The sequence below is a fragment of the Ischnura elegans genome, chromosome 11 (assembly GCF_921293095.1).
Source record: "Ischnura elegans chromosome 11, ioIscEleg1.1, whole genome shotgun sequence".
Lineage (NCBI taxonomy): Eukaryota > Metazoa > Arthropoda > Insecta > Odonata > Coenagrionidae > Ischnura > Ischnura elegans.
The window spans coordinates 96,051,467-96,073,797 of record NC_060256.1 but is presented as its reverse complement, the minus strand read 5'-3'; the positions used below and the strand labels follow the sequence as shown (position 1 = coordinate 96,073,797).

The 22,331-nt window shown below is 40.8% G+C and overlaps 1 protein-coding gene across 3 annotated transcripts in view; it reads right to left on the bottom strand.

The window, feature by feature from the left end:
* LOC124167517 (neurexin-1) overlaps positions 1-22,331 on the bottom strand; it is a 267,454-nt gene that overhangs the window by 143,863 nt on the left and 101,260 nt on the right. For all 3 annotated transcript variants that reach the window (XM_046545448.1, XM_046545449.1, XM_046545450.1), the window contains exon 3: positions 12,176-12,314. In XM_046545448.1, coding sequence (XP_046401404.1) covers positions 12,176-12,314 — 139 coding nt within the window. The remainder of the gene's footprint in view (positions 1-12,175; positions 12,315-22,331) is intronic.

The following is a 22,331-nucleotide window of genomic DNA, read 5'->3' as shown; positions in this document are numbered from 1 at the left end:
ACAGATGGAAGCTTTATGTGATTTGAGAGGCCTGATAGTGGGATCACCTTCAGAAAACAATTGTTACACCGTATATAATATTATTGAATGTCTTCTTGATGAACTTTTGATTCGTAAGTAATACACAGTAAAGAAAACAATGGAATTGAAATCAAATCAACAAATTTGAGGAAGGAGTATTTCGTGAAAATGTGATATACCTATCCCTAATAATAAACTCAGAGTATCACATGATTTAGAAAGATATATATCTTGTTACTCTCTCTTATTACTCTTGACAAACGGTTATCAGTTCTTAGCCTCAAGTAAAGAAGTTTCGCAGAAACTAATTAACATTAGTTTTGGGCAATGCATTTGAAGTATTTGTTCGTAGATAGAATGAGTGGCGCTAGTACCATTGCCAAGATAATAATAACCTCAGCACCTTGTAGATATGCACGTGCTTCTTGGGTGGCATTTGCAGTTGGACAAAAGTGACGGAAGAAGGTGAACAGCGATCTGCTCCGGATGTATCACGCGCGATTGGCTTTTGGGGCTTTACGTGCACGTAAACAGTCTCAGGTCCGAATTGTTTTCAAAATCGGAAAATATTAGCCACTTATATTAACCACGGCCTTAGAGTAGAACATTTTGTAAAAAAAACAGAGCAAATTTGGATAAAAATACGCGCAAAATGTCAAACGAGGCAATAAATACGTATCAATCAAAAGACAACTAAAGTGAGATTGATCCTACCATTTAGAGTATAAGAAATCCGCGAGCTAGCGAAAATATGGGGATGCTTGCGTGGCATCAATTCGCACTTTGCAATTTGGAAGCCGAATCTGCAGCAGATAAAGTATTTTCTAAAACGTTCTACTTTTATAAACGTCTGAACGATCCTTTGAAAGGAAATAATTACAAAAAACGAAGTTAAAAGTAATGGCGAATTAAAATGTTGGCGTGGAATTGAATACTTGATGACTACTTGCAGAATAAAATACTGTGTTCATTAGTGCAGCATACGAATACTGACTGAACAGTGATCTACCGATTTGATCGATAGATTTTTCTTCCTTATAGGAAAATCTACTAAAATTGGTAGCATATTAATTGCGTATTGCTTGGTTTCGTTAGTGGTAGGACCTGCCCGCCTTTGTGACGGTGCAGGATTCCTCGTCCCTTCCTTCCTTCCCCGTCCTTTCCTTGGAGGCGCCGTCGGGCTCCTATCGCGGCGGCGCCTCCTTTCCTTGTTCCCTCTCGTCCTTCCCCTTCTGGGGGCAGAGGAAAAAAGCTTATCGCTTATAGTCCTCGCCTCAGGAGTGTATCCCGCGAACCCGACCCAAGGGTTTCGTTACCATTGACTGAACAGTGCTCTTGTGTCGCGGCGAGTTCCCTCTCTTCATCGGATTGATGACTTTAGATAATGCCTACGTTTCCAAGATTTTGGCGAGCGCTGGGATTAGAACCCGGGCTCGCAAGCTGGGAGGTCAACCCTTAAACCACCATATCAACCCCATTCATTCCCCTCTCATGAACTACTCGTGATATTTCGATCGAAATTGGAGCGGGTCTACCTCCAATGTAGTGATGAGCCGATTCGTGCGTATTAGTGGTATCGATCACCGTTCACCATTCACTAGAGTGAGTCAGTCGCGAAATCACTGCGCATACAAATACCACGACCTATGCCAATCACGTCCGATGTAACTGAATGATCATGCGGCCTAGACCGATATCAATATCACGACTTATTCGGTGTTTGGTAGTGTCCAACGAACGGCCGAAAGGATTTACGGATTATCGTTCGTCGGAGTGATTTCGTTCGTCAATTGATCACACAAAAGATGTAGATGGCGCGTGTGTTGGTGCCTTGGGATGTGAAACTCGTCTGAATGAACGATGCGCATTTGTCATTTGCGGTTCGGAGGTGGTGGAATGCAATTCCACACTTAGCAAAGAAGAAAATCTGCCGAAATATAAGTCAGTGTTTGTAGGCTTTTACCGATGAATAACGTATAAGGTACACTATGCGAATGCTTAAAAGTTCGCACAAGGCGGCGAAAACTCACTAAAAGGCTCCAATGAATATAAACAATTATTTATTTTCTCCTTATCATGACCTCGTTAATACATTTGAAATATTTCTTGGAGTTTAGGTCAACGTATGTTATGCAAAAAAGTTATAGCCAACGTTTCTGTTTATTTAAAACCATCATCAGGACCATGAAAGAAAACATAAGAACAATATAAAATACAAAGATAACAAAGATATACAATATTTATATATCTTTGTTATCTTTGTATTTTATATTGTTCTTATGTTTTCTTTCATGGTCCTGATGATGGTTTTAAATAAACAGAAACGTTGGCTATAACTGTTTTTGCATAACATACGCTGACCTACACTCCAGGAAATACTTTAACATGAATACAAACTCAATTGAGGCCCTATTTTAACAGACTTAAATATGTAAATGGATTGACTGAGCGGATTAACTTTTTGCTATGGCCACGAAGGCGACTCTACTCGTGAGTGACTCTTCGCTTGTCGTCTGCGGCTCACGCTCGTGAACGCGATCACAATTTCGCCTCCCATAGTCTCAGTTGACTGCGAAATCACGGTCCTTGTTGGATGGCTCCTTGCTGGGTTTGCATTCCTGTGTCGTGGGCGAAGGAGGGAAGGGGGGTCGGGGGGGGGGGGCAAGACTCGATGATCGCCCCCTGCTTCCTTCCTCGCTCCCCCTTATTGATTTCCTCGAGTGCCAACAACCCCCCCAAGACGCTCCAACGGGGGGTGGGTGGGTGGCCCTGTCCACTGCGCATGCGCAGAGCCACCCGTCCGACTGCTCCGCATTTCGTTACATGGCCGTCGCTTGGCGCGCAGAGCCTCTATCGCGATCTCACGGGTCAAAGTTCACTTCCGCTGGCAGGGCGAAACGCTTGCCAAAGAGCCATCACATCGTGGAATGAATGTGGAAAAGAAGGCTTTCGCTCAAGTAGTTCTTTGACTACGATTACTCATCACTGAAACGCAAAAATGGGAAGGGAACTATCTCACAAAAGGGGATTTCATCAAAGTAAAAATTGCTATCGGGATTATTATGTCCCAATTTATGAAACTATTGTGAAGAGTCAAATCGTATTCTTCCAGGAAAGAACTATTAAATCGGTAGTCCTCAATTCTGTGCACTCTACGCATACTCTCTAACAGTGGCGCAGAGAGGGGGGGGGGTGTTTTGGGGGTTAAACCCCCCCCCCCAGAGCTTAGAGAAATTTTTAAGTTTAATCCATTTTACTTAATTGGTTTGATATTACTAACATAACAGTGTAAGGATTAATTAAATATTCCTCTGAAAGCCGTATAACTCACCATTTTGAACCGTTTATCTTAAAATTCCGCAATTTATTAATCTCGCTCCTACCGCTTATCCTGGTGGGTATTCCATACCCCCACACACCCCGGTATTACTACTAGTAGTTGCACCTAAACCCCCCCACCCATAATTACCAGCGACGCCCCTGGTCTCAAAACCCTTATTGGGCCACCTATTACCAATCGTGGTCTCCGATATACAGGGACATCCGAATTTGTATAGCCATCAGTTTAACATTCACGGGAATGTTATTGGAGACTAAGCAACTACTCTTATAACATGTTGTCTTGGCTGCTAATATTTGGTTCGTGCCATTAGCCATCATATTAAGTACCGATTTACAGTTATTTAGCAATCACTGCTGATTCCTCATGTGCCATTTTATCCAACGCATTAGCGCGTCGTCCAAAGAAATGTTTTTTATTTACCATATGTCTGGCTAATTTTTCCACGGTAAACGATAATACATTGATATTTTAAATGAAAGGGAACTTGCCCATGAAAAAAGCCGCGTGATCTATTAGTTATGTTTCTCGAACTCTGCCATAAGAGGAATGATGTACGAAGCGACCCAACTTTTTATTGCTCACTGATAATGATTGCCTATTATTCACACTTAAATAGTACTAAAGCCTTGCCTGTTAAATAAATATTGCCAAAGAAATGGAATTGGCACATAAAATGAGGGGCGTGGTAAGATATACCTAAAATTTAGGCTTTATTGAAGTGTGCCATGAGAATACCATTGTGTATTTCGTCCGTAGTCTACGTGTAAGAGAGGGATGAGAGAGTGCGACGTAGGTACATCTCAGAGGCTACGGTCCAACGAGTCGGAGTTGATAGCTGTAATAGCCATGATAGCGAATAAACGAAGAATACTTCTTCCATTATTATCAACAAAAGTGGGAAAATACGTATTTGTCCGTAAAACAAATGATGCGAAGAACTCCGTAATGCTCAGTAGCATTCTGCATTAATTACTAATAATATTCTCAGTGAAATTGAGCAAATTTAACGAGGTATTTCTGAAATTCATTCACAATCCAATTTTTATCCCTGACCTGAGAATCGAACCCCGGACCATTTGCATCACCGTTCATGCGACAGAGTTGAAAATATACCGCGAGTGGCGTCTTGAAGGAATCGACGCAATGTGAGGTGCGGCGTCACGTTGGTCTTCGCCCTCAAACTTTAAACCCTCGCCACAATTAGACGAGTCGCCATTCTTGATGAACCAATTGTCGTGAGTTGAGGAAACACAGATGCTGGGTTGCGCAGCGCGCGCCTCTCCTCTCCTCCCCTTCTGTCTCTCCCAAATAAGAGTTTGTGGAACGGTCCTTTGTGCGTTCGCCATGAGTATCACTCCCATTATTCCCGGCATATTTGCTGGAAAAGACGTCCTCTTAAAGTGGATTAATTTTGCATCACTATGGTGTAATAATCGTAGCTCGAAGGGCGTGCGCCATCATCCGAAAGTCACACGCAATCAAAGCTACAAATAAATTAAAAAGTGGACTTTAAAAGCCACGTTTAAATTCGAACGAACTAGAAAGAAGAAAATATAAAACGCTGCATTGCCCCGCCATTAAATTTTACAGAAAAAAGACAAAATGTTCACAACTAAAACCGTGGTACAGATTCGCTTTAAATTTGACGCTGAAGTGATATAAATTCATTATAAAATATTTGAGATTTTAGTTTCATTAATGTAATGAATATTTACCGGGGAAAAATTGTTTTAAGAAATGGAAATTGATGCGCAACAAGTGTTTCCACTTGAAAAGTTAGTCTTTCACCCTTAAAAGGAGGCGTTGGGCAAAGGCAGGAAGGTTTATTATTTCATTTTAATTTCAAATAAAAACGTTTTAATTCATTGCGACATTTTCTTCTTTTTCATGCAAGTAAAGCGTGTTTTTGGATTTTATTAATTCCTTTAATCTTAAGCAATATCATTTTCTCCTAAGGCCTAGTAGGCTACCGAAAACTACTGCATAAAAATGTGAAACGGCAAAGCCTAAAAGAATGGAATGGCGCGCAAAGCTAATTTGGCGTGAAAACATTAAAAAAAAGCTATGACGGTGCCAGGAATCGAACCTAATATCTTCACAAGCGTAATCGGACGCATTATCCATCGTACCACAAACGACCTCATAGTATCACAAATAATTAATTCGTGAAAACGTAGGCACGCCTAAGCTGAGCAATCGCTTACTATACTAACTGTGGCCCACACTCACTCTGAGGACATTGGGGTGAAAATCGAGTGGCAAGATTATTCCCGGATCGACAAACAAACAAATAGGCAAGAAAGTGACTCAGGTATTGTGCCCACCGCGCTCTTGTGTTCCATACAAATGCCGAATGCTATCGTATCACGGTGTTTGTATATCTAAATGGATGGTCGTGAGCAGCTGATGGAACAGAATGCGGATCTCTCGAGAGATTCTGGAAAAAACTCGCCAGTAGACAATCAGTTATTATTTCAACATGAATGTTTTTGGGCAGGATAGAGTTCTCCCCAGACAGCTTTCAGGGTTGGAGTGCGACCTCCTTCCTCGCCCCGCTCTAAGGAAGATTTGGAAGATAACACACGACTCTTTGATTTGGCCAGAAGATATGCGATGGTAGAAATTCGAACTCGGGGTTGCGGGACCAGATCCTCGTCCACGGCTACATCGTAATGCAAAAATATGAGTTCGTCGCGTGAACAGCCATTCCAGTAAACAGGGCGGGGATAATAGGGTGGTTTCCTATTATATTTTTATTGCCGAAATCGAAAGATTATTACTCCTGGAGTACGTATTTCACGCTTTTAGATTTTTAAATGACGATATCTATTTTTCGCGATTAAATGAAAAGTGAAAAATTCTAAGCCCGCGAAGACGCGACGGCTAAGTGCGAATGCTGGGAAAACGCCGTGTGACGTCATTCTGGTTCCAGCTGTCGGCGTGTGAGGTGAACTTGGGGCGAGGTTTTGAGCGTCACTATGATGTAGGGTACTAGCAGGTGGCAGAGTACCCAGCTAGCAGGTAGCGCTTGGCTTAAATAAGGATTATTATTACCCTATCAAGCGAAGAAAACTTTCCGACCTTAGGTAGTTTTAATAGGTGATTAGTAAGACATGTTTCCCTGAGCTCTGTGCCTCATGCATGCATTGGTAATCGCAGACGATGTAAAACTCCTATCTACTCGTATAGAAACTAGGTCCCTGTGACGTCACGTGGAGTGGCATCGCATGAGCGCCAATCTGGCCTTTTTTAAATGCGGGTTAAAATTGACCATTAACTTCCGTCTAAACTGGTATTTCTAAAACCAAATAATTTGTATATTATGAATACACTAATGCATCGCAATCAAATCCTTTCGTTTTCTATGATGAAGGAAACTACCCTATTGTGTAGCGAAATTTGGACCCTTAATTGCTGATGCCATTAGGAACCCAAATTACTAAAAAATGCTTAGGCCGAAAGGAGGGCGTTTCTTAACTAGAGAAACTCTTCGCTCCGATTGTCCGCGCTTTTGCCATGATGTGCTCGACGACTCATGAACTCAAATTCTTTGCCTGCCAAAGGTCGCGATGCATCCAAGGCAGCTCGTGCTAGCTCAGTGGTGGGCGCAGTCGAGGTCACGGGTGGTCCAGAGGCTCCGGCAACAAACCAAACTCGCGGCCAATCGGCGAAAAGTTTCTCTCGTCTGGAAATAGTGCGTTTTCGACCTAAATACCTCATCAGGAATCTTGGTTCCTGCTGATATCAGCTATCCAGGGTTAACATATTGATAAAATATTTCTCCACCCTGTACACCAGCTAGTTCGAGAAGAACCCAACGTAGGTACAATCCCAAGAAAATAGCAATCTCCTCATTTGGCGAATTGAGAGAGGCGATTATATTGATCATTCGTCGAAACTAGGGGTACTAACCAAGCCATTATTCACAAGGGTCGCAGTTGGTGTGCTGATTCGTCTTACTAACCCTTTAGCCTCAGAACAGCGTTAGTGCTCTCCGCACCATCAAATACCGCTCCTTAATGTGAACTACCGCCTGCCCCACTTCCTTCGATTAGTTTAACCGCCCAATCAACTTCTTTCTCGCCATCGAATCTTTACATTTATGTCCAGCATCCATGTCCAGCAACAGCATGCGCTCAGCGTATTTCCCAACTCCCTACGGTTGTTTAGACACTATGACGTCACGCCTGGCCTCGGCAACGTTGGGGTATCTTCGCGCAGTGGTCGGCTCAGACAAATTTTTCTCGATTTTAAAGTCAATTTTTTTATTTCTTTTGATGAATGATGGAGAAACTAGGTATTTTTGCGAGCTACTGCATCCATTTTACTTATTCAAAGTAGTTTTTAGAGCAATCGACGACCCATGCAAGTTCCCCATTGTCGTTTCTTGTTTTAAATCTCACGCTTGAGAATACCGTTCCCAGGTCAGACCATTGTGTCGCCCCCAAGAAAATAATCCAGGATCTGACCTTGGTGACAGCCGTACAAAAATTGTTCTTAACTGGTATGAGAATATAATTTCCGATGTGAGGTTGAAGTTACCATGATATTGTGTTCAAATCCATTTAAATTAAGCCTCTCATTCGTGAAGAGAACATTTATCAGACGAAATTTTGTTTCTGAAAACGCGACTCCCGCTGCAGAAAGCCCATAAATTAGGTAAGAGTTATCAGGAGGCAGTTTTCGATTAAAAAATACGCTGGAAATTTTCCAGTTGAATTTTTCTGTCGTTAACTTACTGATAAAACTAGAACAAAACCATGCGTAATTGAAATTTTCGAGATAAATTTGTTTGCCCACCCCACCTAGTTCCTATATCAGTTAAAACAATTTATGCACCTCATCCCCGTCCCTCTTCGCCAAAACTTAGTTGAAACTCTTATCTTCCCTCATATAGATTATTGCTGCGTGGTATACTCTGACCTTACAAATGAACTAAATCTGAAACTGCAGAGGATTCAGAATTCCTGTACAAGGTATATTTTTGACATCACATATTATGAACATATTTCACAGGTCAAAATTTATTTAAATTATTGGAATATTACGAATGGAATTCTTATCTAATGGAATGAATATAACAATGCATCCACTTAAAAAAAATTTATACAATACATCTCCTCGCTCAATACGGGCCATAAAACATATCTTCTTTCTCGCGCATATCTTCTGGCCAAATCAAAGAGTCGTGTGTTATCTTCCAAATCTTCCTTAGAGCGGGGCGAGGAAGGAGCTCGCACTCCAACCCTGAAAGCTGTCTGGGGAGAACTCTATCCTGCCCAAAAACATTCATGTTGAAATACTAACTGATTGTCTACTGGCGAGTTTTTTCCAGAATCTCTCGAGAGATCCGCATTCTGTTCCATCAGCTGCTCACGACCATCCATTTAGATATACAAACACCGTGATACGATAGATATGCCTCGCTTTATTGAATACATCTCCTCGCTCAAGAACAGACGAATTGGAATATTATATAAGTTGTTTTTTATAATTTATGGTCGATTATTTATTATGTTTATTGGAATGTGTTATTGAAAATTTTGAAAGACATTGGCATTGATTGGAAAGATAGGAGATTAATAAAGGAGATGTATTGTAGGCAGGTAGTAGTTATAAAAATTGGAGATGATGAAACAGAAGAAATTGGCATAGGAAGAGGAGTGAGGCAAGGGTGCTGCCTTTCTCCAGAGCTCTTCAATGTTTATGCAGAAAAAATGATGGAGAAAGCTTTAGAAAAAGCTAGAGGAGTTGTAATAGGAGGAGAAAGAATAAAAACAATTAAATATGCAGATGATCAGGCAGTGCTGGCAGAAAGTGAAGAAGATTTACAACAAGTGATGGATGATATAATGGATGTGGGGAGGGAATTTGGAATGAACTTAAACATAAATAAAACCAAGGTGATGAGAATCAGCAGAAAAGAAGGTTGTGTTTGTATATCCTTAGAAGGAAATATCATACAGCAAGTACAGACTTTCCAATATTTGGGAAGTCTGGTAAGATGGAATGGAAGTTGTACTGAGGAAATAAGAAGAAGGATATCAATAGGTAAAGGAGCGTATGGAAAGGTAAAAGCATTGTTAACAGCAAAAAGAATTCCAATAGAGATGAGGAAGAGGTTTATGAAATGTTTTGTGTGGAGTGTAGTGTTGTACGGATGTGAATCATGGACTGTTAAAAGAAGGAGGAGAGATATTTAGAAAGTTTTGAAATGTGGGTATGGAGACGAATGTTGAAAGTGAAGTGGACTGACAGAGTGAAGAATGAGGAAGTTCTAAGAAGAATAGGCGAGGAAAGAAAATTAATACATATGATTCATAAGAGGAAGGCAAGTTGGTTAGGGCATATATTAAGAAGGAATTGTTTGGAACGGAGAATAATATAAGGGAAGATAGAAGGAAAGAGAGGAAGAGGAAGAAGGAGGATGGGAATGTTGGATGATATAAGAAGAGGAAGAAAATACAAAGACCTAAAGGAGGATGCTCAGGATAGAGAAAGATGGAGAGAAGTCCAGTGGAAACCTGTCTAAGGACAGTAATCACTGATGATGATGATGATGATGATTATGAACATGTGGCACCATATTTTGAAAAACTAAGATGGTTAAAAATACAAGATAGGCGACTACTTTATAAGGCTACATTTATGTACAAGTTAAGTACGATTGAACTTCCCACATATTTACACAAAATATACAATTTAATGCTAAAAAAAATAAACGCCCGACATGCCATGTGGAAGAACTCCACATACGATACCATAGAACTTACATTTACGCTAGATCTTTCTATAACACCTCCTGCGAAATATGGAATAAATTGTCATGTGATTTCAAAAAATCTAAAAATGTAAGGTAATTCAAAAGAAATATTATGAAATATTGCTACATGTAAATTGAATATTGTAACTTAACTGATTATTTTGCTGATGCTAAAGTCAATAAAATCAGATGTATTAATGAGTTTCGTTTGTCTTGCTGCTAATTATACATACATACAGTATGTATTTGTTTTTGTTCTACCCTGTCATATATTTAGTCGCATTCAATAAAATTAGATGTATTTATGAGTTCATTCGTTTGTCATGCTGTTAATAATATATACATATGTATTTTTTGTTCTACTCTGTCATATATTTAGTCGCATTCTATGAAATCGATGTATAATGTAAATCTACTTATTCTTGTAATATGTCTGACTCTGTTATATTTATAATCATACATGTTTCTAAGAGACAAACTTGTCCCGTAATAATAAATTTCATTTTCTATTCTATTTTTACTCACCTAGTCTAGATTTTGTAGCATTTTAAACACCATCGCAATTGACGATAGTGTAATTGGCGACCGCAGCGCCTTTTTCCATTTTTTCGTAATCGAAAGTCAGCGACCGACTCATGCATTTGAGAGATATCGATATTTAATGATTGGTATCGAATTACCGAGCGATAGGATGGTTTCTATAGGTACAACAGCAGAGTCCTCTACATTGCACTCTCAACACTGACTTTCCGTCGCCAGTAACCTTCCAATTCGGTAGGGGCGGTGTCGGCCATTGTCACGCCAAACTCCCCAACAATGTCCTCCGGGGATATGGGCAGATATCATGTGTTTTTTAAGGTTTACGGGACGCATGGAAATTGTCGGGCACTCGAGATATGTTGAGACGTTTTCCGCAGCCGCAGTAAGAACTTATCTACAAACACCTGAAGCGTGAGAGTTAGAGGAACCTTGAAATGAAAGTGAAAACCCTGACACTCATTTATATCGCCATAAGAAGGGTTAATTACCGAAGAATTGTCCATTAATCTCATTTTTCAATTGGATAATAAACGACCTTGACTCCTCTCGACGCCAGAGCTTCAATACAGTGTGCCATGAGGGATGGGGTAGTAACAATGGTGGCTGTCACGATTCACTTCCGTTATTAATTATTATCGTAAAGCAAAGTAAAGGACATTGCTCCTAAGTGCCCTCATCTTCTACGAATAGCACAGCGGGAGACCAAGGGTGCACTAAAGTCAAGGGCATGACAAACCCCGCTTCCTTAGAACCTCTGAATTACGAAAACTCTCTTGTTGCTATCCAATGATGGTACTTGTAGATGCATCTTTATGGCCTTTCATATATATTTACTTACTCGGAATGCACGAAATATTAGACGCAGCGTATAATCAGCGATCATGGATGATTTGAAATGTTACCTGGAACATTTATAGAAGATCACAGATGTTCCAAAAGCTTTGTCTAGTCATGCAATTTGCCTAGCTTCAACTAAGTAGATCCTGAGGGTAAAATTTTGCATAAATTGGTATTAAAATAATGATTGTCATACGTTATGAGAAGCGCTTCTATATTTAACGTATGAATCTAATGAAGGGCCAGTTTCATGGGAGTGAATGCACGTGACTCCGTGTGTTTTATTCACCATGGCTAACATTTGCCTCTCTTTTTGGAAAGAGTCGAAGTCTTGATGTATATAACTTCAAAATAGTATTAATTAAAGCAATCATTAGCAATAATTAGTCCTATTTGAGACCTATAACCATATCTTGGGTACCCAAATTCCCATTAGACAAAGGCCGACCGAAACATCGAATCCGTCACCAAAACAGACCGGTCTAGAGGGAGGTCTCTGCATAGTCTTGTTTAGAATATCTCTCAACGAATAAAACACAAGGAGATGTTGGCGGAGTAGCCTCACGGGAAAGCCTTGAAGAAGTCATCTGTAAGTGCATCGCTCAGCACTCCACTTCCGTGAGAGAGAGAGACGGAGAGCACTACAACAGACTAGTGCTAGTGCCACTCACCTTTCTCGCAGTGCACGCCTTCAAAGTCGACGTTTCGACACTCGCAGATGGGTCCGGAGTCGGTTGAGATGCAGATTCCGCCGTGCTGGCATGGGTCATGCTCCTCGCAAGCGTCCGTCGACGCGTTGCCCCGGATACCCTGTTCAACGAAACAAAACAACAGCGATACATCAAGCCTTTGATAATCAAACCTCGATCGGATATGAACGGTGCATGCATTGTGACGGAAAGTTAAGCCCCGTTCACCCGACCATAGTAACAACTAACGTGCATTCACGCGACCGTGGTAACCCAATGCTGCCTTCGTGCGCCTAATTTTTTAAACTGGTCATAATATAAATGACGAATGACATAAAAATTGCATTACACTGGAAACACGTGTCTTACTTGCCGATCTCCTCCACTTAGGAAACATAGGTCCACTACTGACTAAATATTCAGTATCAAACAATTTTGTCCAGATATTGGGAGTTTAATAGTGATGCCCACCTACTCTGTATTGATTTTAAGAAGGTGTATGATAGTTTCAACAGAAATCAAATGTGGAAATACCTCAAGAAAATGAGAATCCCGAACAAATTGGTCAAGCTAGCAAAAATATGTACAGATGATTCACATTGCAAAGTACAAATAAACAATGAGTATTCATCCGAATTTGATGTAGTTACCGAAGTACGGCAAGGAGACAAAGAGAGATAAGGAGAGGCTCTCCCTATTGTTGTTCAATCTATCATCGGAAAGTGCTCTTAAAAGCGCACGACAACAAATTGGTGTAGAAGTTGGGAAAAAGATAAACATACCAGATTTTGCAGATGATATGACATTATTGGCCGAGGACGCAAATGGATTGAAAATTCTTGCAGGGACTCTAAGAAAAGAAGCTTCAGAAGTAGGTTTAGAAATTAGCGAAGAGAAGATAAAATACTCAATAGCATGACGACACTTGGAAGATTTTGATAACTCTTTAAAAGTAAGAGATAACATTTTTGAAAGTTCGACAGAGTTTAAATTCTTCGGAGTGACCATAGAAGAGGAAAATAGAGAGGAAGTAGAAAAGAACGCCAGATTATTTCTTGGGGATAATAGTTATTGGTCCGTATAAATCTTTGCTGAAAAGAAGGATGCAGTAAAAGAAAACAAAATCAAAACTATACAAGGCTATATAATAAAAGCCGGTGGTACTCTACGGATCTGAAACTTGGACATTGACTAAAAATCAAGAGAAGAAAATGATAGAATTTGAAAACAAAATATTAAGATCCATATACGGTTCCATTAATGAAAATGGTGTGTGGAGTATCAGAACGAACAGAGATGTTAGGGAGCTGATGTAATAGCTCAAATAAAAAGTAGGAGGCTAAGATGGGATGGTCATGTAAAGAGGAGAGAAGGGGACTCATTTCCATGAGTGGTGTTAGGACGTGTAACTCGAGGGAAGCGACAGCGGCTGAGATGGCAGTGCAGATGGACGCAGAAAAAATGAGAGCAGAAAGAGAAAGATGGCGACATGTTGTTGGTGAGGCCAAAAACCTACTGATGTTTTAGTGGCCGCATAAGTGAGGCAAGATATAAAATAAGATATTAAAGCGGCATGAAAACCAACACTATCGTCGTAAACAATAAAAATTTATGGTACTTTTTCATACAATTTATTTAAGACGACCGGTTTCGTCGCAGTGGCGACATCTTCAGGTACAGAAATCGTAATTTTAGTTATTTTGATTATTTGGTTTCTATTACCTACCAACGCGTGACCTCTATGACCCTTGACCCCCATTATGACCTTCGGAGGTCAAAATATCAACGATACGGATCTACGAACAGCCTAACCGACTTTGGCACCCTTCAAAACCTATGGTTTGACCCCTTGGTTTTTATGATTGCCCGACTTTTAACTCTATGACCTTTGACCCACGTGGTGACCCTCGGAGGTCAATTAGTGAATAATACGGGTATTTGGACAATACCAATGACTTGGGCACCCTACAAAACCCATGGATCGACACCTTTGTTGGTATGCTATTCCTTTTGCCACCCTTATGACCTTGACGGTGACCTTACTGGGTCAACGGTTGAATATTCGTAAATAAAAGTGTTATTTTCGGTTTTCTCGTGTCCAAAAACCTAAGAATTGACGTATAGGTCAATGAATTTCACACTTTTGTCTATCTCGATTTTTTTAACATTGAAACCCCATAAGGCAAATTCAAATTTTTGGTTTGGACCCACTTTGTGAGGTCAAAAGGTCAAAATTGTAAAATTTTGCTTACACTCAACAAAACTTAGGACCTTTCCCCATAAGTGTGCCAATTTTCATGAATATTACTCAATGCAAAGTTACTAAAATTACAGGTCAAAAATGACACACGACCCTTGGGACAGTCTGTATGATAAAAATTCTTGCTATGGTCCTAATACCGGATCTGACCCGTCCCCAAGTGTGCCTAGGTGGTCTGGTAATGATGTCAACGAGTGATCTTCTTTATGAGCTGCGCACGAATCATTCTTAATTCTCTAAAACATAGGTGCCGGAAGTTTAAAGACATGGTTGATATCTATGGGCCCTCAAACTTAATTCAGGCTAGGGAAAGTTAACAGCGTTTCCTTACCCACTTATTCTTCCCTTCTCTCAACGTGAATTAGCGTACCGATTTTGTGATTACGTACATTTTCACCACCAGGAAACTACATAAACTCACGGTGATAGTTATATTTTCGTGGGCAGTTGATACGAACTTTATTTTTTAGCAATGAACGATTGAGACATGGATTCAAATTCGCCGCAAATCGTGCCTCTCGCGGCCATATTAGGGTGCTTTCACAGCTCCGCGTTGCGTCGACGCCACGAGAGCTCCCGCTCCGCCAGCAAATTTTGCCCTTCACAGCTCTGCGTTGCGAAACGTGGATTCAAATTCGCCGCGTAGCGTGCCTCTTGTGGGCGTGTATTGCTAGGGAACAACCGGGGCTCGCTACATCAGCGCCGCTATTTGATGCGATCGGTGGGAATCACAGGAACCAAGGGAGTGGAGAATCCTGTGTAGAGTATTTATGGTCCGTGGTTTGGGGAATTACTACTCGTTGCAACGCATGTGGACCTCCAGAAGTGTTACTACCAAGAGAACTAACTATATGGATGACGTCTCATTCCATCGCAGACGAAATTGATTTATGCTCTTGCCATTTCTGCCGCTTTTTCATCGGTTTCAAAGAAATGTCTACAGCCCGGCGATGACTGAAGTGCGATAATTTTTTTCGAAATGTTTTGGTGTTTTATTTGCAATTGCGAGGAATGGCAATAAAAAGTTTTGAATGTAATGGATCACACTATCAGGAATATAAAGTAATTATGGTAAGCAGCCCTAAATATACTCTATTTCTCCGTGAAGTCCGGATCGCTCGACCCTATCGCTTGAGGATCCTACTCAGTAATGTTCGTGGCTTTCTTCGTAAAAATTATGAAATGCGGTCAGCCATTCGAGATGCAGCAACTGTAATCTATCATCAGTGTGTCCCGGTCTCTTAAATCAGCGATAGAGGTTGATCAGGCGTTGATTAGCCAGTCAACAAGAGGGCTTTTGGCTCCAGTGGGTGCGTTCGGCATGAGGATGAACCACAATGTACAAAGTTATGCGGTTTGCAAAGCATCGCGAGCAAGGAATGTGAGATGCAAAGTAAAAGTAGGCGGAGAAGAACTTGAGCAGGTAAAGCAATTTAACTAATACTTATGTGGGCAGTACATTAGAGGAAAATAGTTACACCATGAAGAGAATTGCGTTGGTAGAGGAGGCGTTCATGAACAGGAAAGAGGTTAAGAGAGGATATAAGAGTTTGAAGAGAAGGATAGAAATCTAGTGAAGAGTCTGCTCTGCGGTGTACCACTTTACGGTTCGGAAACGTGGACACATAGGAAAGAGGACAAGAGAAGAGTGGAGAAACACGAGATTTGGGTGTCGAGGATAGTGGAGAAATGTAATGTGGACGAAGAGGAGGAGGAACGACGATGTGCAGCATATGGTGGGTAAGGAGACTTCTAGGGAGATACGGAGGAGACAGACGGTTTGGATGGAGTGATTTCTAAGCGGGGAAGGGAGGTTGAAAACTGTGTATGTGGGTAGAATGTTGGGTAAACGAGGGAGAGGAAGGCTAGAATATAGAATGAAAGGGAATAGGTCTTATTGTGAATGGGAGAGGGAAGAGTCCACGAAGGGAGGGGATAATTCCAAATTACTTGGTAAATACCACGCGCAAATCTACTTTTAAGGGTAGAATACTTGAATAATAGAAACCATTAAAATTGTACGCAACAGCGTAACATAGTAACAACCAGACAAGAAACTCCATGATATTCCGATGAAGGCACGCGCATTTTGCAACTGCTCAAATTGCCATTTTAATAATAATATTTATCGCATGAATGGAATTCCATTTATTGTGACATTTCTCTTATTGCCCCTCCGCATCTTCATCGATTGCATAACAAACATCAGCCCTCTCCTTTTTCATTCTGAGGAGGAACATTACAGGATCTAAATGTTGGTGAACTGAAGTATTTTATACCTCAGTGACCCACACCTTAAGCAATACATCTGCTAATTTAATGGTTGTGTCTCCTGACTCAGGACTTCAATCGTAAATTAAAATCATTCGTAACGCCCCACTCTGCACTAATATCGGAATAGCAGGGCATAACCTCAAAGATTTATTTAGTATGGAAGTCGAAACTTTGCCTATTTCTTTTCAATACATTACTGCGTACTTTGACGGAAATTATTTTTCATATGAAAACGTTTTAAACTAAATTAGTGCCCTCAAAGTTGAACTAATTTCGAAAAAATTGCCCGCATTGAATTTTTTTCGAAATTCATCATGTTAAAATAAATGGCACAACTTTTTTTATAAATTCAATAGCAACAAAAATTAACAATATTATTAAACAGGGTCTTATAAGTAATTCTTATCAACATTTAGCACTTAATATTAGGGGCCGATACGCTACGATACAAAATGGCGGACCCATTTTTCCGTTTAATTTTTTATGTTTCTGTTGGGTTATAAAAAAGGATCACCGAGTTACCTCGAGATATTTACACCAGAAATAAATCACGCAGATGTGACACGTAGAGATGAATGGCGATCGCCTGTGAGGCCGAAATAAAGGTTGATTTTTCTAACGTGCGGAACAGTCCGGAGTTGACTGCTGGCCACGGGAATTACCGTAATCGACGGATGTTGGAAAGTGAATCATGTTAAGCAGATAAATATAACAAAAGCTGTAATATAAATTGGTACCACATTTATTTTCCATTTGTTATAACCTAATTTCTTTACTGTCCTGTAATTTTTATCGCAGATACCTTTACAAAATGGGGGACGCTGATTTCATCAACATATTTGCCCGATTGTTTTATAGCAATATAGTTTCTCTCAGTCATTTACATCAAAATCGCATCGAGGCTTTTAGAGGGTCCATTCAAAGAAATCATCTGCCACCGTTCCCAACACAAATAATTAAACCCAATATTTGACCACGTCCGCGGCTGCTCCCTGGCCGCATGGAATGCCGTGACGCGGCATACATTACAAAACAATGTATTCCTCCACTGTTAGTCGCCATATCGTTTATTTCAAACGAGATTAACTCTCCTTCGACGAGGGCTGAGGTGCTGCTCTATCACAAACGGCCCTCATAAACGCAATCAATAGGGTGGTTTCCTATTATTTTTTATTGCCTTAATCGAAAGAGTATTACTCCTGGAGTACGTATTTCACGTTCTTAGATTTTTAAATGACGATATCTATTTTTCGCGATCAAACGAAAAGTGAAAATTTTCAAGCGCACGAAAACGCGACGGCTAAGTAGGAATGATGGGAAAAGTCCGTGTGACGTATTTCTGGTTCCAGCTGCCGGCGTGTGAGGTGACCTTGGGGCGAGGCTTGAGCGCTGATACGATGCAGGCTGCTAGCAGGTAGCGCTAGGCTTAAATAAGGATTATTATTCCCCTATCAAACGAAGAAAACTTTCCGAACTTAGCCAGTTTTAATAGGTGATTATTAAGGCATGTTTCCCTGAGCTCTGTCCCTCATGCATGCATTGGTAATCTCAGACGATCTGAAACTCCTATCTACTCGTATAGAAACTAGGTCCCTGTGACGTCACGTGGAGTGGAATCGGATGGGCGCCAATCTGGCCTTTTTCAAATGAGGTTAAAATTGAGCTCTGCCATTCGTTTAAACCGGGATTTGTAAAACAAAATAATTTGTACATTATGAAAACCCTATTGGTGGGTAAAGAATAGCAATCAATGCGTTTTGCTTCCTTTGATGAAGGAAACTACCCTATTACAATCCCACTTTCTTTCGGATTTCCGCCATGATTAATTTTCTCCCCGCACACATTGATCCCTCCTATTCATCCACTAATAATGCTATTGATTTGGTATCCACTCATATTTCCCGAAATTATCTCATACACATACAATGTGTGCTTGGGTGACTCACGTTCCCATGACACTTCCGAGAGGGTTGCGAGGCTGAAAATTTTCGCGCCTTCGACAAATCCCTCTATACCCACCCGCGGATCTGCTAATTCCCCCAACAAGTCCAACTTCGGAACCGAAATTTCTGGAGACTGGAACCGATGAATGAGTGTATCCTAAGTGTATCACGCAATCCGCCACATTTTGTTCGACCTCTTCCAAATGTAATGCAGCCTCGAAACCACGCATCAATTGATGCGCCGCAGACGCGTTGCAGCTGTACCGGTGATATAATTCACCCCAACCACCCAGTTGACAGTTGTATAATATTGCGCACAGGTGTATAAGTTGTGTGGGTAGTGTTGTGTTTGTGTGAGCACAAACTTAGAATTAACATTTTAAATTCACAGACAATAAAACATATATATTTTGCCTTAATTATTATTTTTTTTAGATGATATTTAAAAAATATATTTATGTATATTTTTTAAAATAATATTTACTTATTATTTTGTTTTGTATTTTATATCTTTTTTCCCTGTTTTTTAACATATTTTATCATTTGCAGCCTTGAAATTTCTTATAGTTAGTTATAGGCAAGTTTGTTTCTTATAGTTATAATAGGTTTCAACCAAATGCCCAACTTGGTTAATTTTCGAAAAGCGTAAGTTCCCGGCGGAGCCCCCAGTGCGAGCGAGCGAAGAATCGTGAGTAGTATCATAAAATAATCCATAGGCACACGAGGCCATCGCGATGGTTTGCTGCAGCTAGAAGAGGCGAGGGTTGTATCGGACGGGGAGTGGCAAAGACAAGTGAGAGAGTTTGATTACTTAGGAAGCTAAATACGTCTGATGGAAAGAGAACAAAAGAAGTGAGAATTACAATGCTTAGAGCAAAGATAGCATCACGCGATAAAGGAAAACTCCTCACTTCCGGGACGGACAAAATGTCGCCGAGGAAAAAGTCTGTTAAGACGTATATGTGGAATGCACTGCTGTGTGTAAACGAAATAAAGGGCATTCGGGCCCCGAGAAAGGAAAGTAGTGGAGACTTAAGATGTGATGCTAGAGGAGAAAGAGAGGAAATTCAGATGTGCAGAGAGAGAGAGAGAAAGTGGCCGATGGAAAAGGTTTGAGAAGAGCGGAGAAAGTTGAAAAAAAGACAGGGTGGATGATGGATTGGCCATTTACTGCGGAATGAGGGATGATGATCGAAGGTAATTTTTGAATGAATGTTGGAAGGCAGAATATATGTACAGAGGGAGGTCGAGGCTGGAATATTGGAAGCAGTTATTGGGGGACACAGGATGTGGACAGTAGGTATATATAAATTAATAGAATGGAAGACGATAGGGACTCGAGTGGTTACCCCAACCATTCCTGAAAAGGATTCACGACTAAAGAAGAAGATTTAATTGTAGTTCCTTAGTTGCAATTGAAAAAAGTGCACTGTAAATGGCAAAATTGCTGCATGTTTACCATCGTATATTGAGGAGGAATTATTTTAAAATAAAGTCCATCGGACGGCACACTAAGGAATGAATGTGAGCTAGCGATGGGGCAGACGAGGGGATGGCGGAATTTGAAGAGAAGTTTTGGGTTGGGGCAGTGGCGCCGACACCATTGGGTCTGAGTGGGACAGAGCCCCCTCAAAAATTCGTTATGGGTGTAAGGAAAAAATGTGTCAGGCTAGCCGATTTTCCCCGGAGTGTCCAGATATCTAGATTTGAATGATCAAGGTTCTAATGTTGATCATATGACTCTTCTAAAATGCTTAAAAACTTAAAACTCTCTACTCATAAAATTTCCTGGAGCAAGATCCCCGGTTTGGGCCCCCCAATATTTTTTGTAAGTCGGCACCCCTGGTTGGGGAGCAGATGGTGTTGGCGAAATGAGTGCCTGTGGTGCGGTCAGAGACAAATGCGACGGCGAAGTCGAATCGGAATGCGAGGGCGCCAAAGACATCTGAAGATCATTGGCTCCGACTGCGAAACAAACGACGACAAGGCCCAACTCTTCCTTACAGCCCAAAGAAATAATCCGCTAGTGGCGCCACTCCGGCCGGCCCATTTTCGCTGTGACAGGCGTCGAATGCATTGCGCAATTATAGCAGGGCGTCGCCTAGGAGACGGTCAAATTAAGATGGGCGCCGCGAAAATTAAAAGGACAGACAGGGCTTATGGGAAGACTTTCGTAAGGATTTAGCCGTCACCCATCTGAAAAGTATCTCGCAATTAAGGACTCATTTGTCTTCTGTTCGAAACCTCAACTGGAGACCCGATAAAATTGGACTCGACGCCAGCGACTCAGGTCACTTCATACAGCTATTTTCTCGTTTTTCCACTGGTTAAAATTGTCTTTCTTATAGAAAAGGCCCAAAGCGATTGCTCGAGAATTATGACCAGAGTGAGCGCTCAAGGCGAGACAGCTTCCTCCCATGCCTACGATTGTTCTACGACGAAAGTTATTTCTTCACGAATCATGCCCGATAAACCTTTATCACACATTGATAATGTAGGCAATCATCTAATTATGTAGATCTATTCAGTCACTTATATAGAATAAATTGATACATTAGAAGTAGTTGAAGAATTAATGCAACGATGATGTTTGTTTTGCAAATACCTGAGGGATAATATGCAGTACTTGAGGGATACATCTCCAATTATCTGTGAGCTAACCTTTTCAAATTTGTGGTTAAATGAATACTTTGAAGTGGTATTTTCCTTTCGAATCGACAGATGCCGAGTTTTTAAACAAAAAAAAGTTGTGTGGATTTTAATATGCTGAAATAAACTCATTAAACGTATGATTAAAAATAAAGTCACATACGGGTGTATACCGCGTGTCGTGATGGAGATAGCCCCGACGTTTCGCGACCGACTGCTGGTCACTTTTTCAAGGGAATGGAAAACTGACCAGCAGTCGGTCGCGAAACGTCGGGGCTATCTCCATCACGACACGCGGCATACACCCGTATGTGACTTTATTTTTAATCAACACGAGCCGCGAAAGCTTCAATCAAGAAATTCATTAAACGTGTGTATAAACCTCTAAAATGTATGCTTAAACCTCTTCAATACCGAAATTAAAAAATGTACTAATTTCACTTCTTTTACCACCATTGATATGCAACATTTTCACGTTCATCAAAGGCCCTTGATTCCCCAAAATAAGAGTGATGAACACTCCCTTTTACACCAACAAGGATTTGTATCCGTGCACAACGGCTATTACGAGAAAATAGGGTAGTTTCCTTCATCAAAGAAAACGAAAGGCATTGATTGCGATTCGTTACCAACCATTAGTGTATTCATAATATAGAAATTATATTGTTTTAGAAATCCCAGTTTAACGAACGGTAATGGGAAATTTTAACCTCATTTGAAAAAGGCCAGATTGGCGCCCATCCGATGCCACTCCACGTGACGTCACAGGGACCTAGTTTCTATACGAGTAGATAGGAGTTTTGCATCGTCTGAGATTACCAATGCATGCATGAAGCACAGAGCTCAGGGAAACATCTCTTAATAATCACCTATTAAAATTGCCTATGGTCGGAAATTTTTCTTCGTTTGATAGGGTATTAATAATCCTTATTTGAGCCAAGCGCTACCTGCTAGCAGAGTACTCTGCTATCGGTTAGCAGCCTGCATCGTATCGGCGGTCATAGCCTCGCAT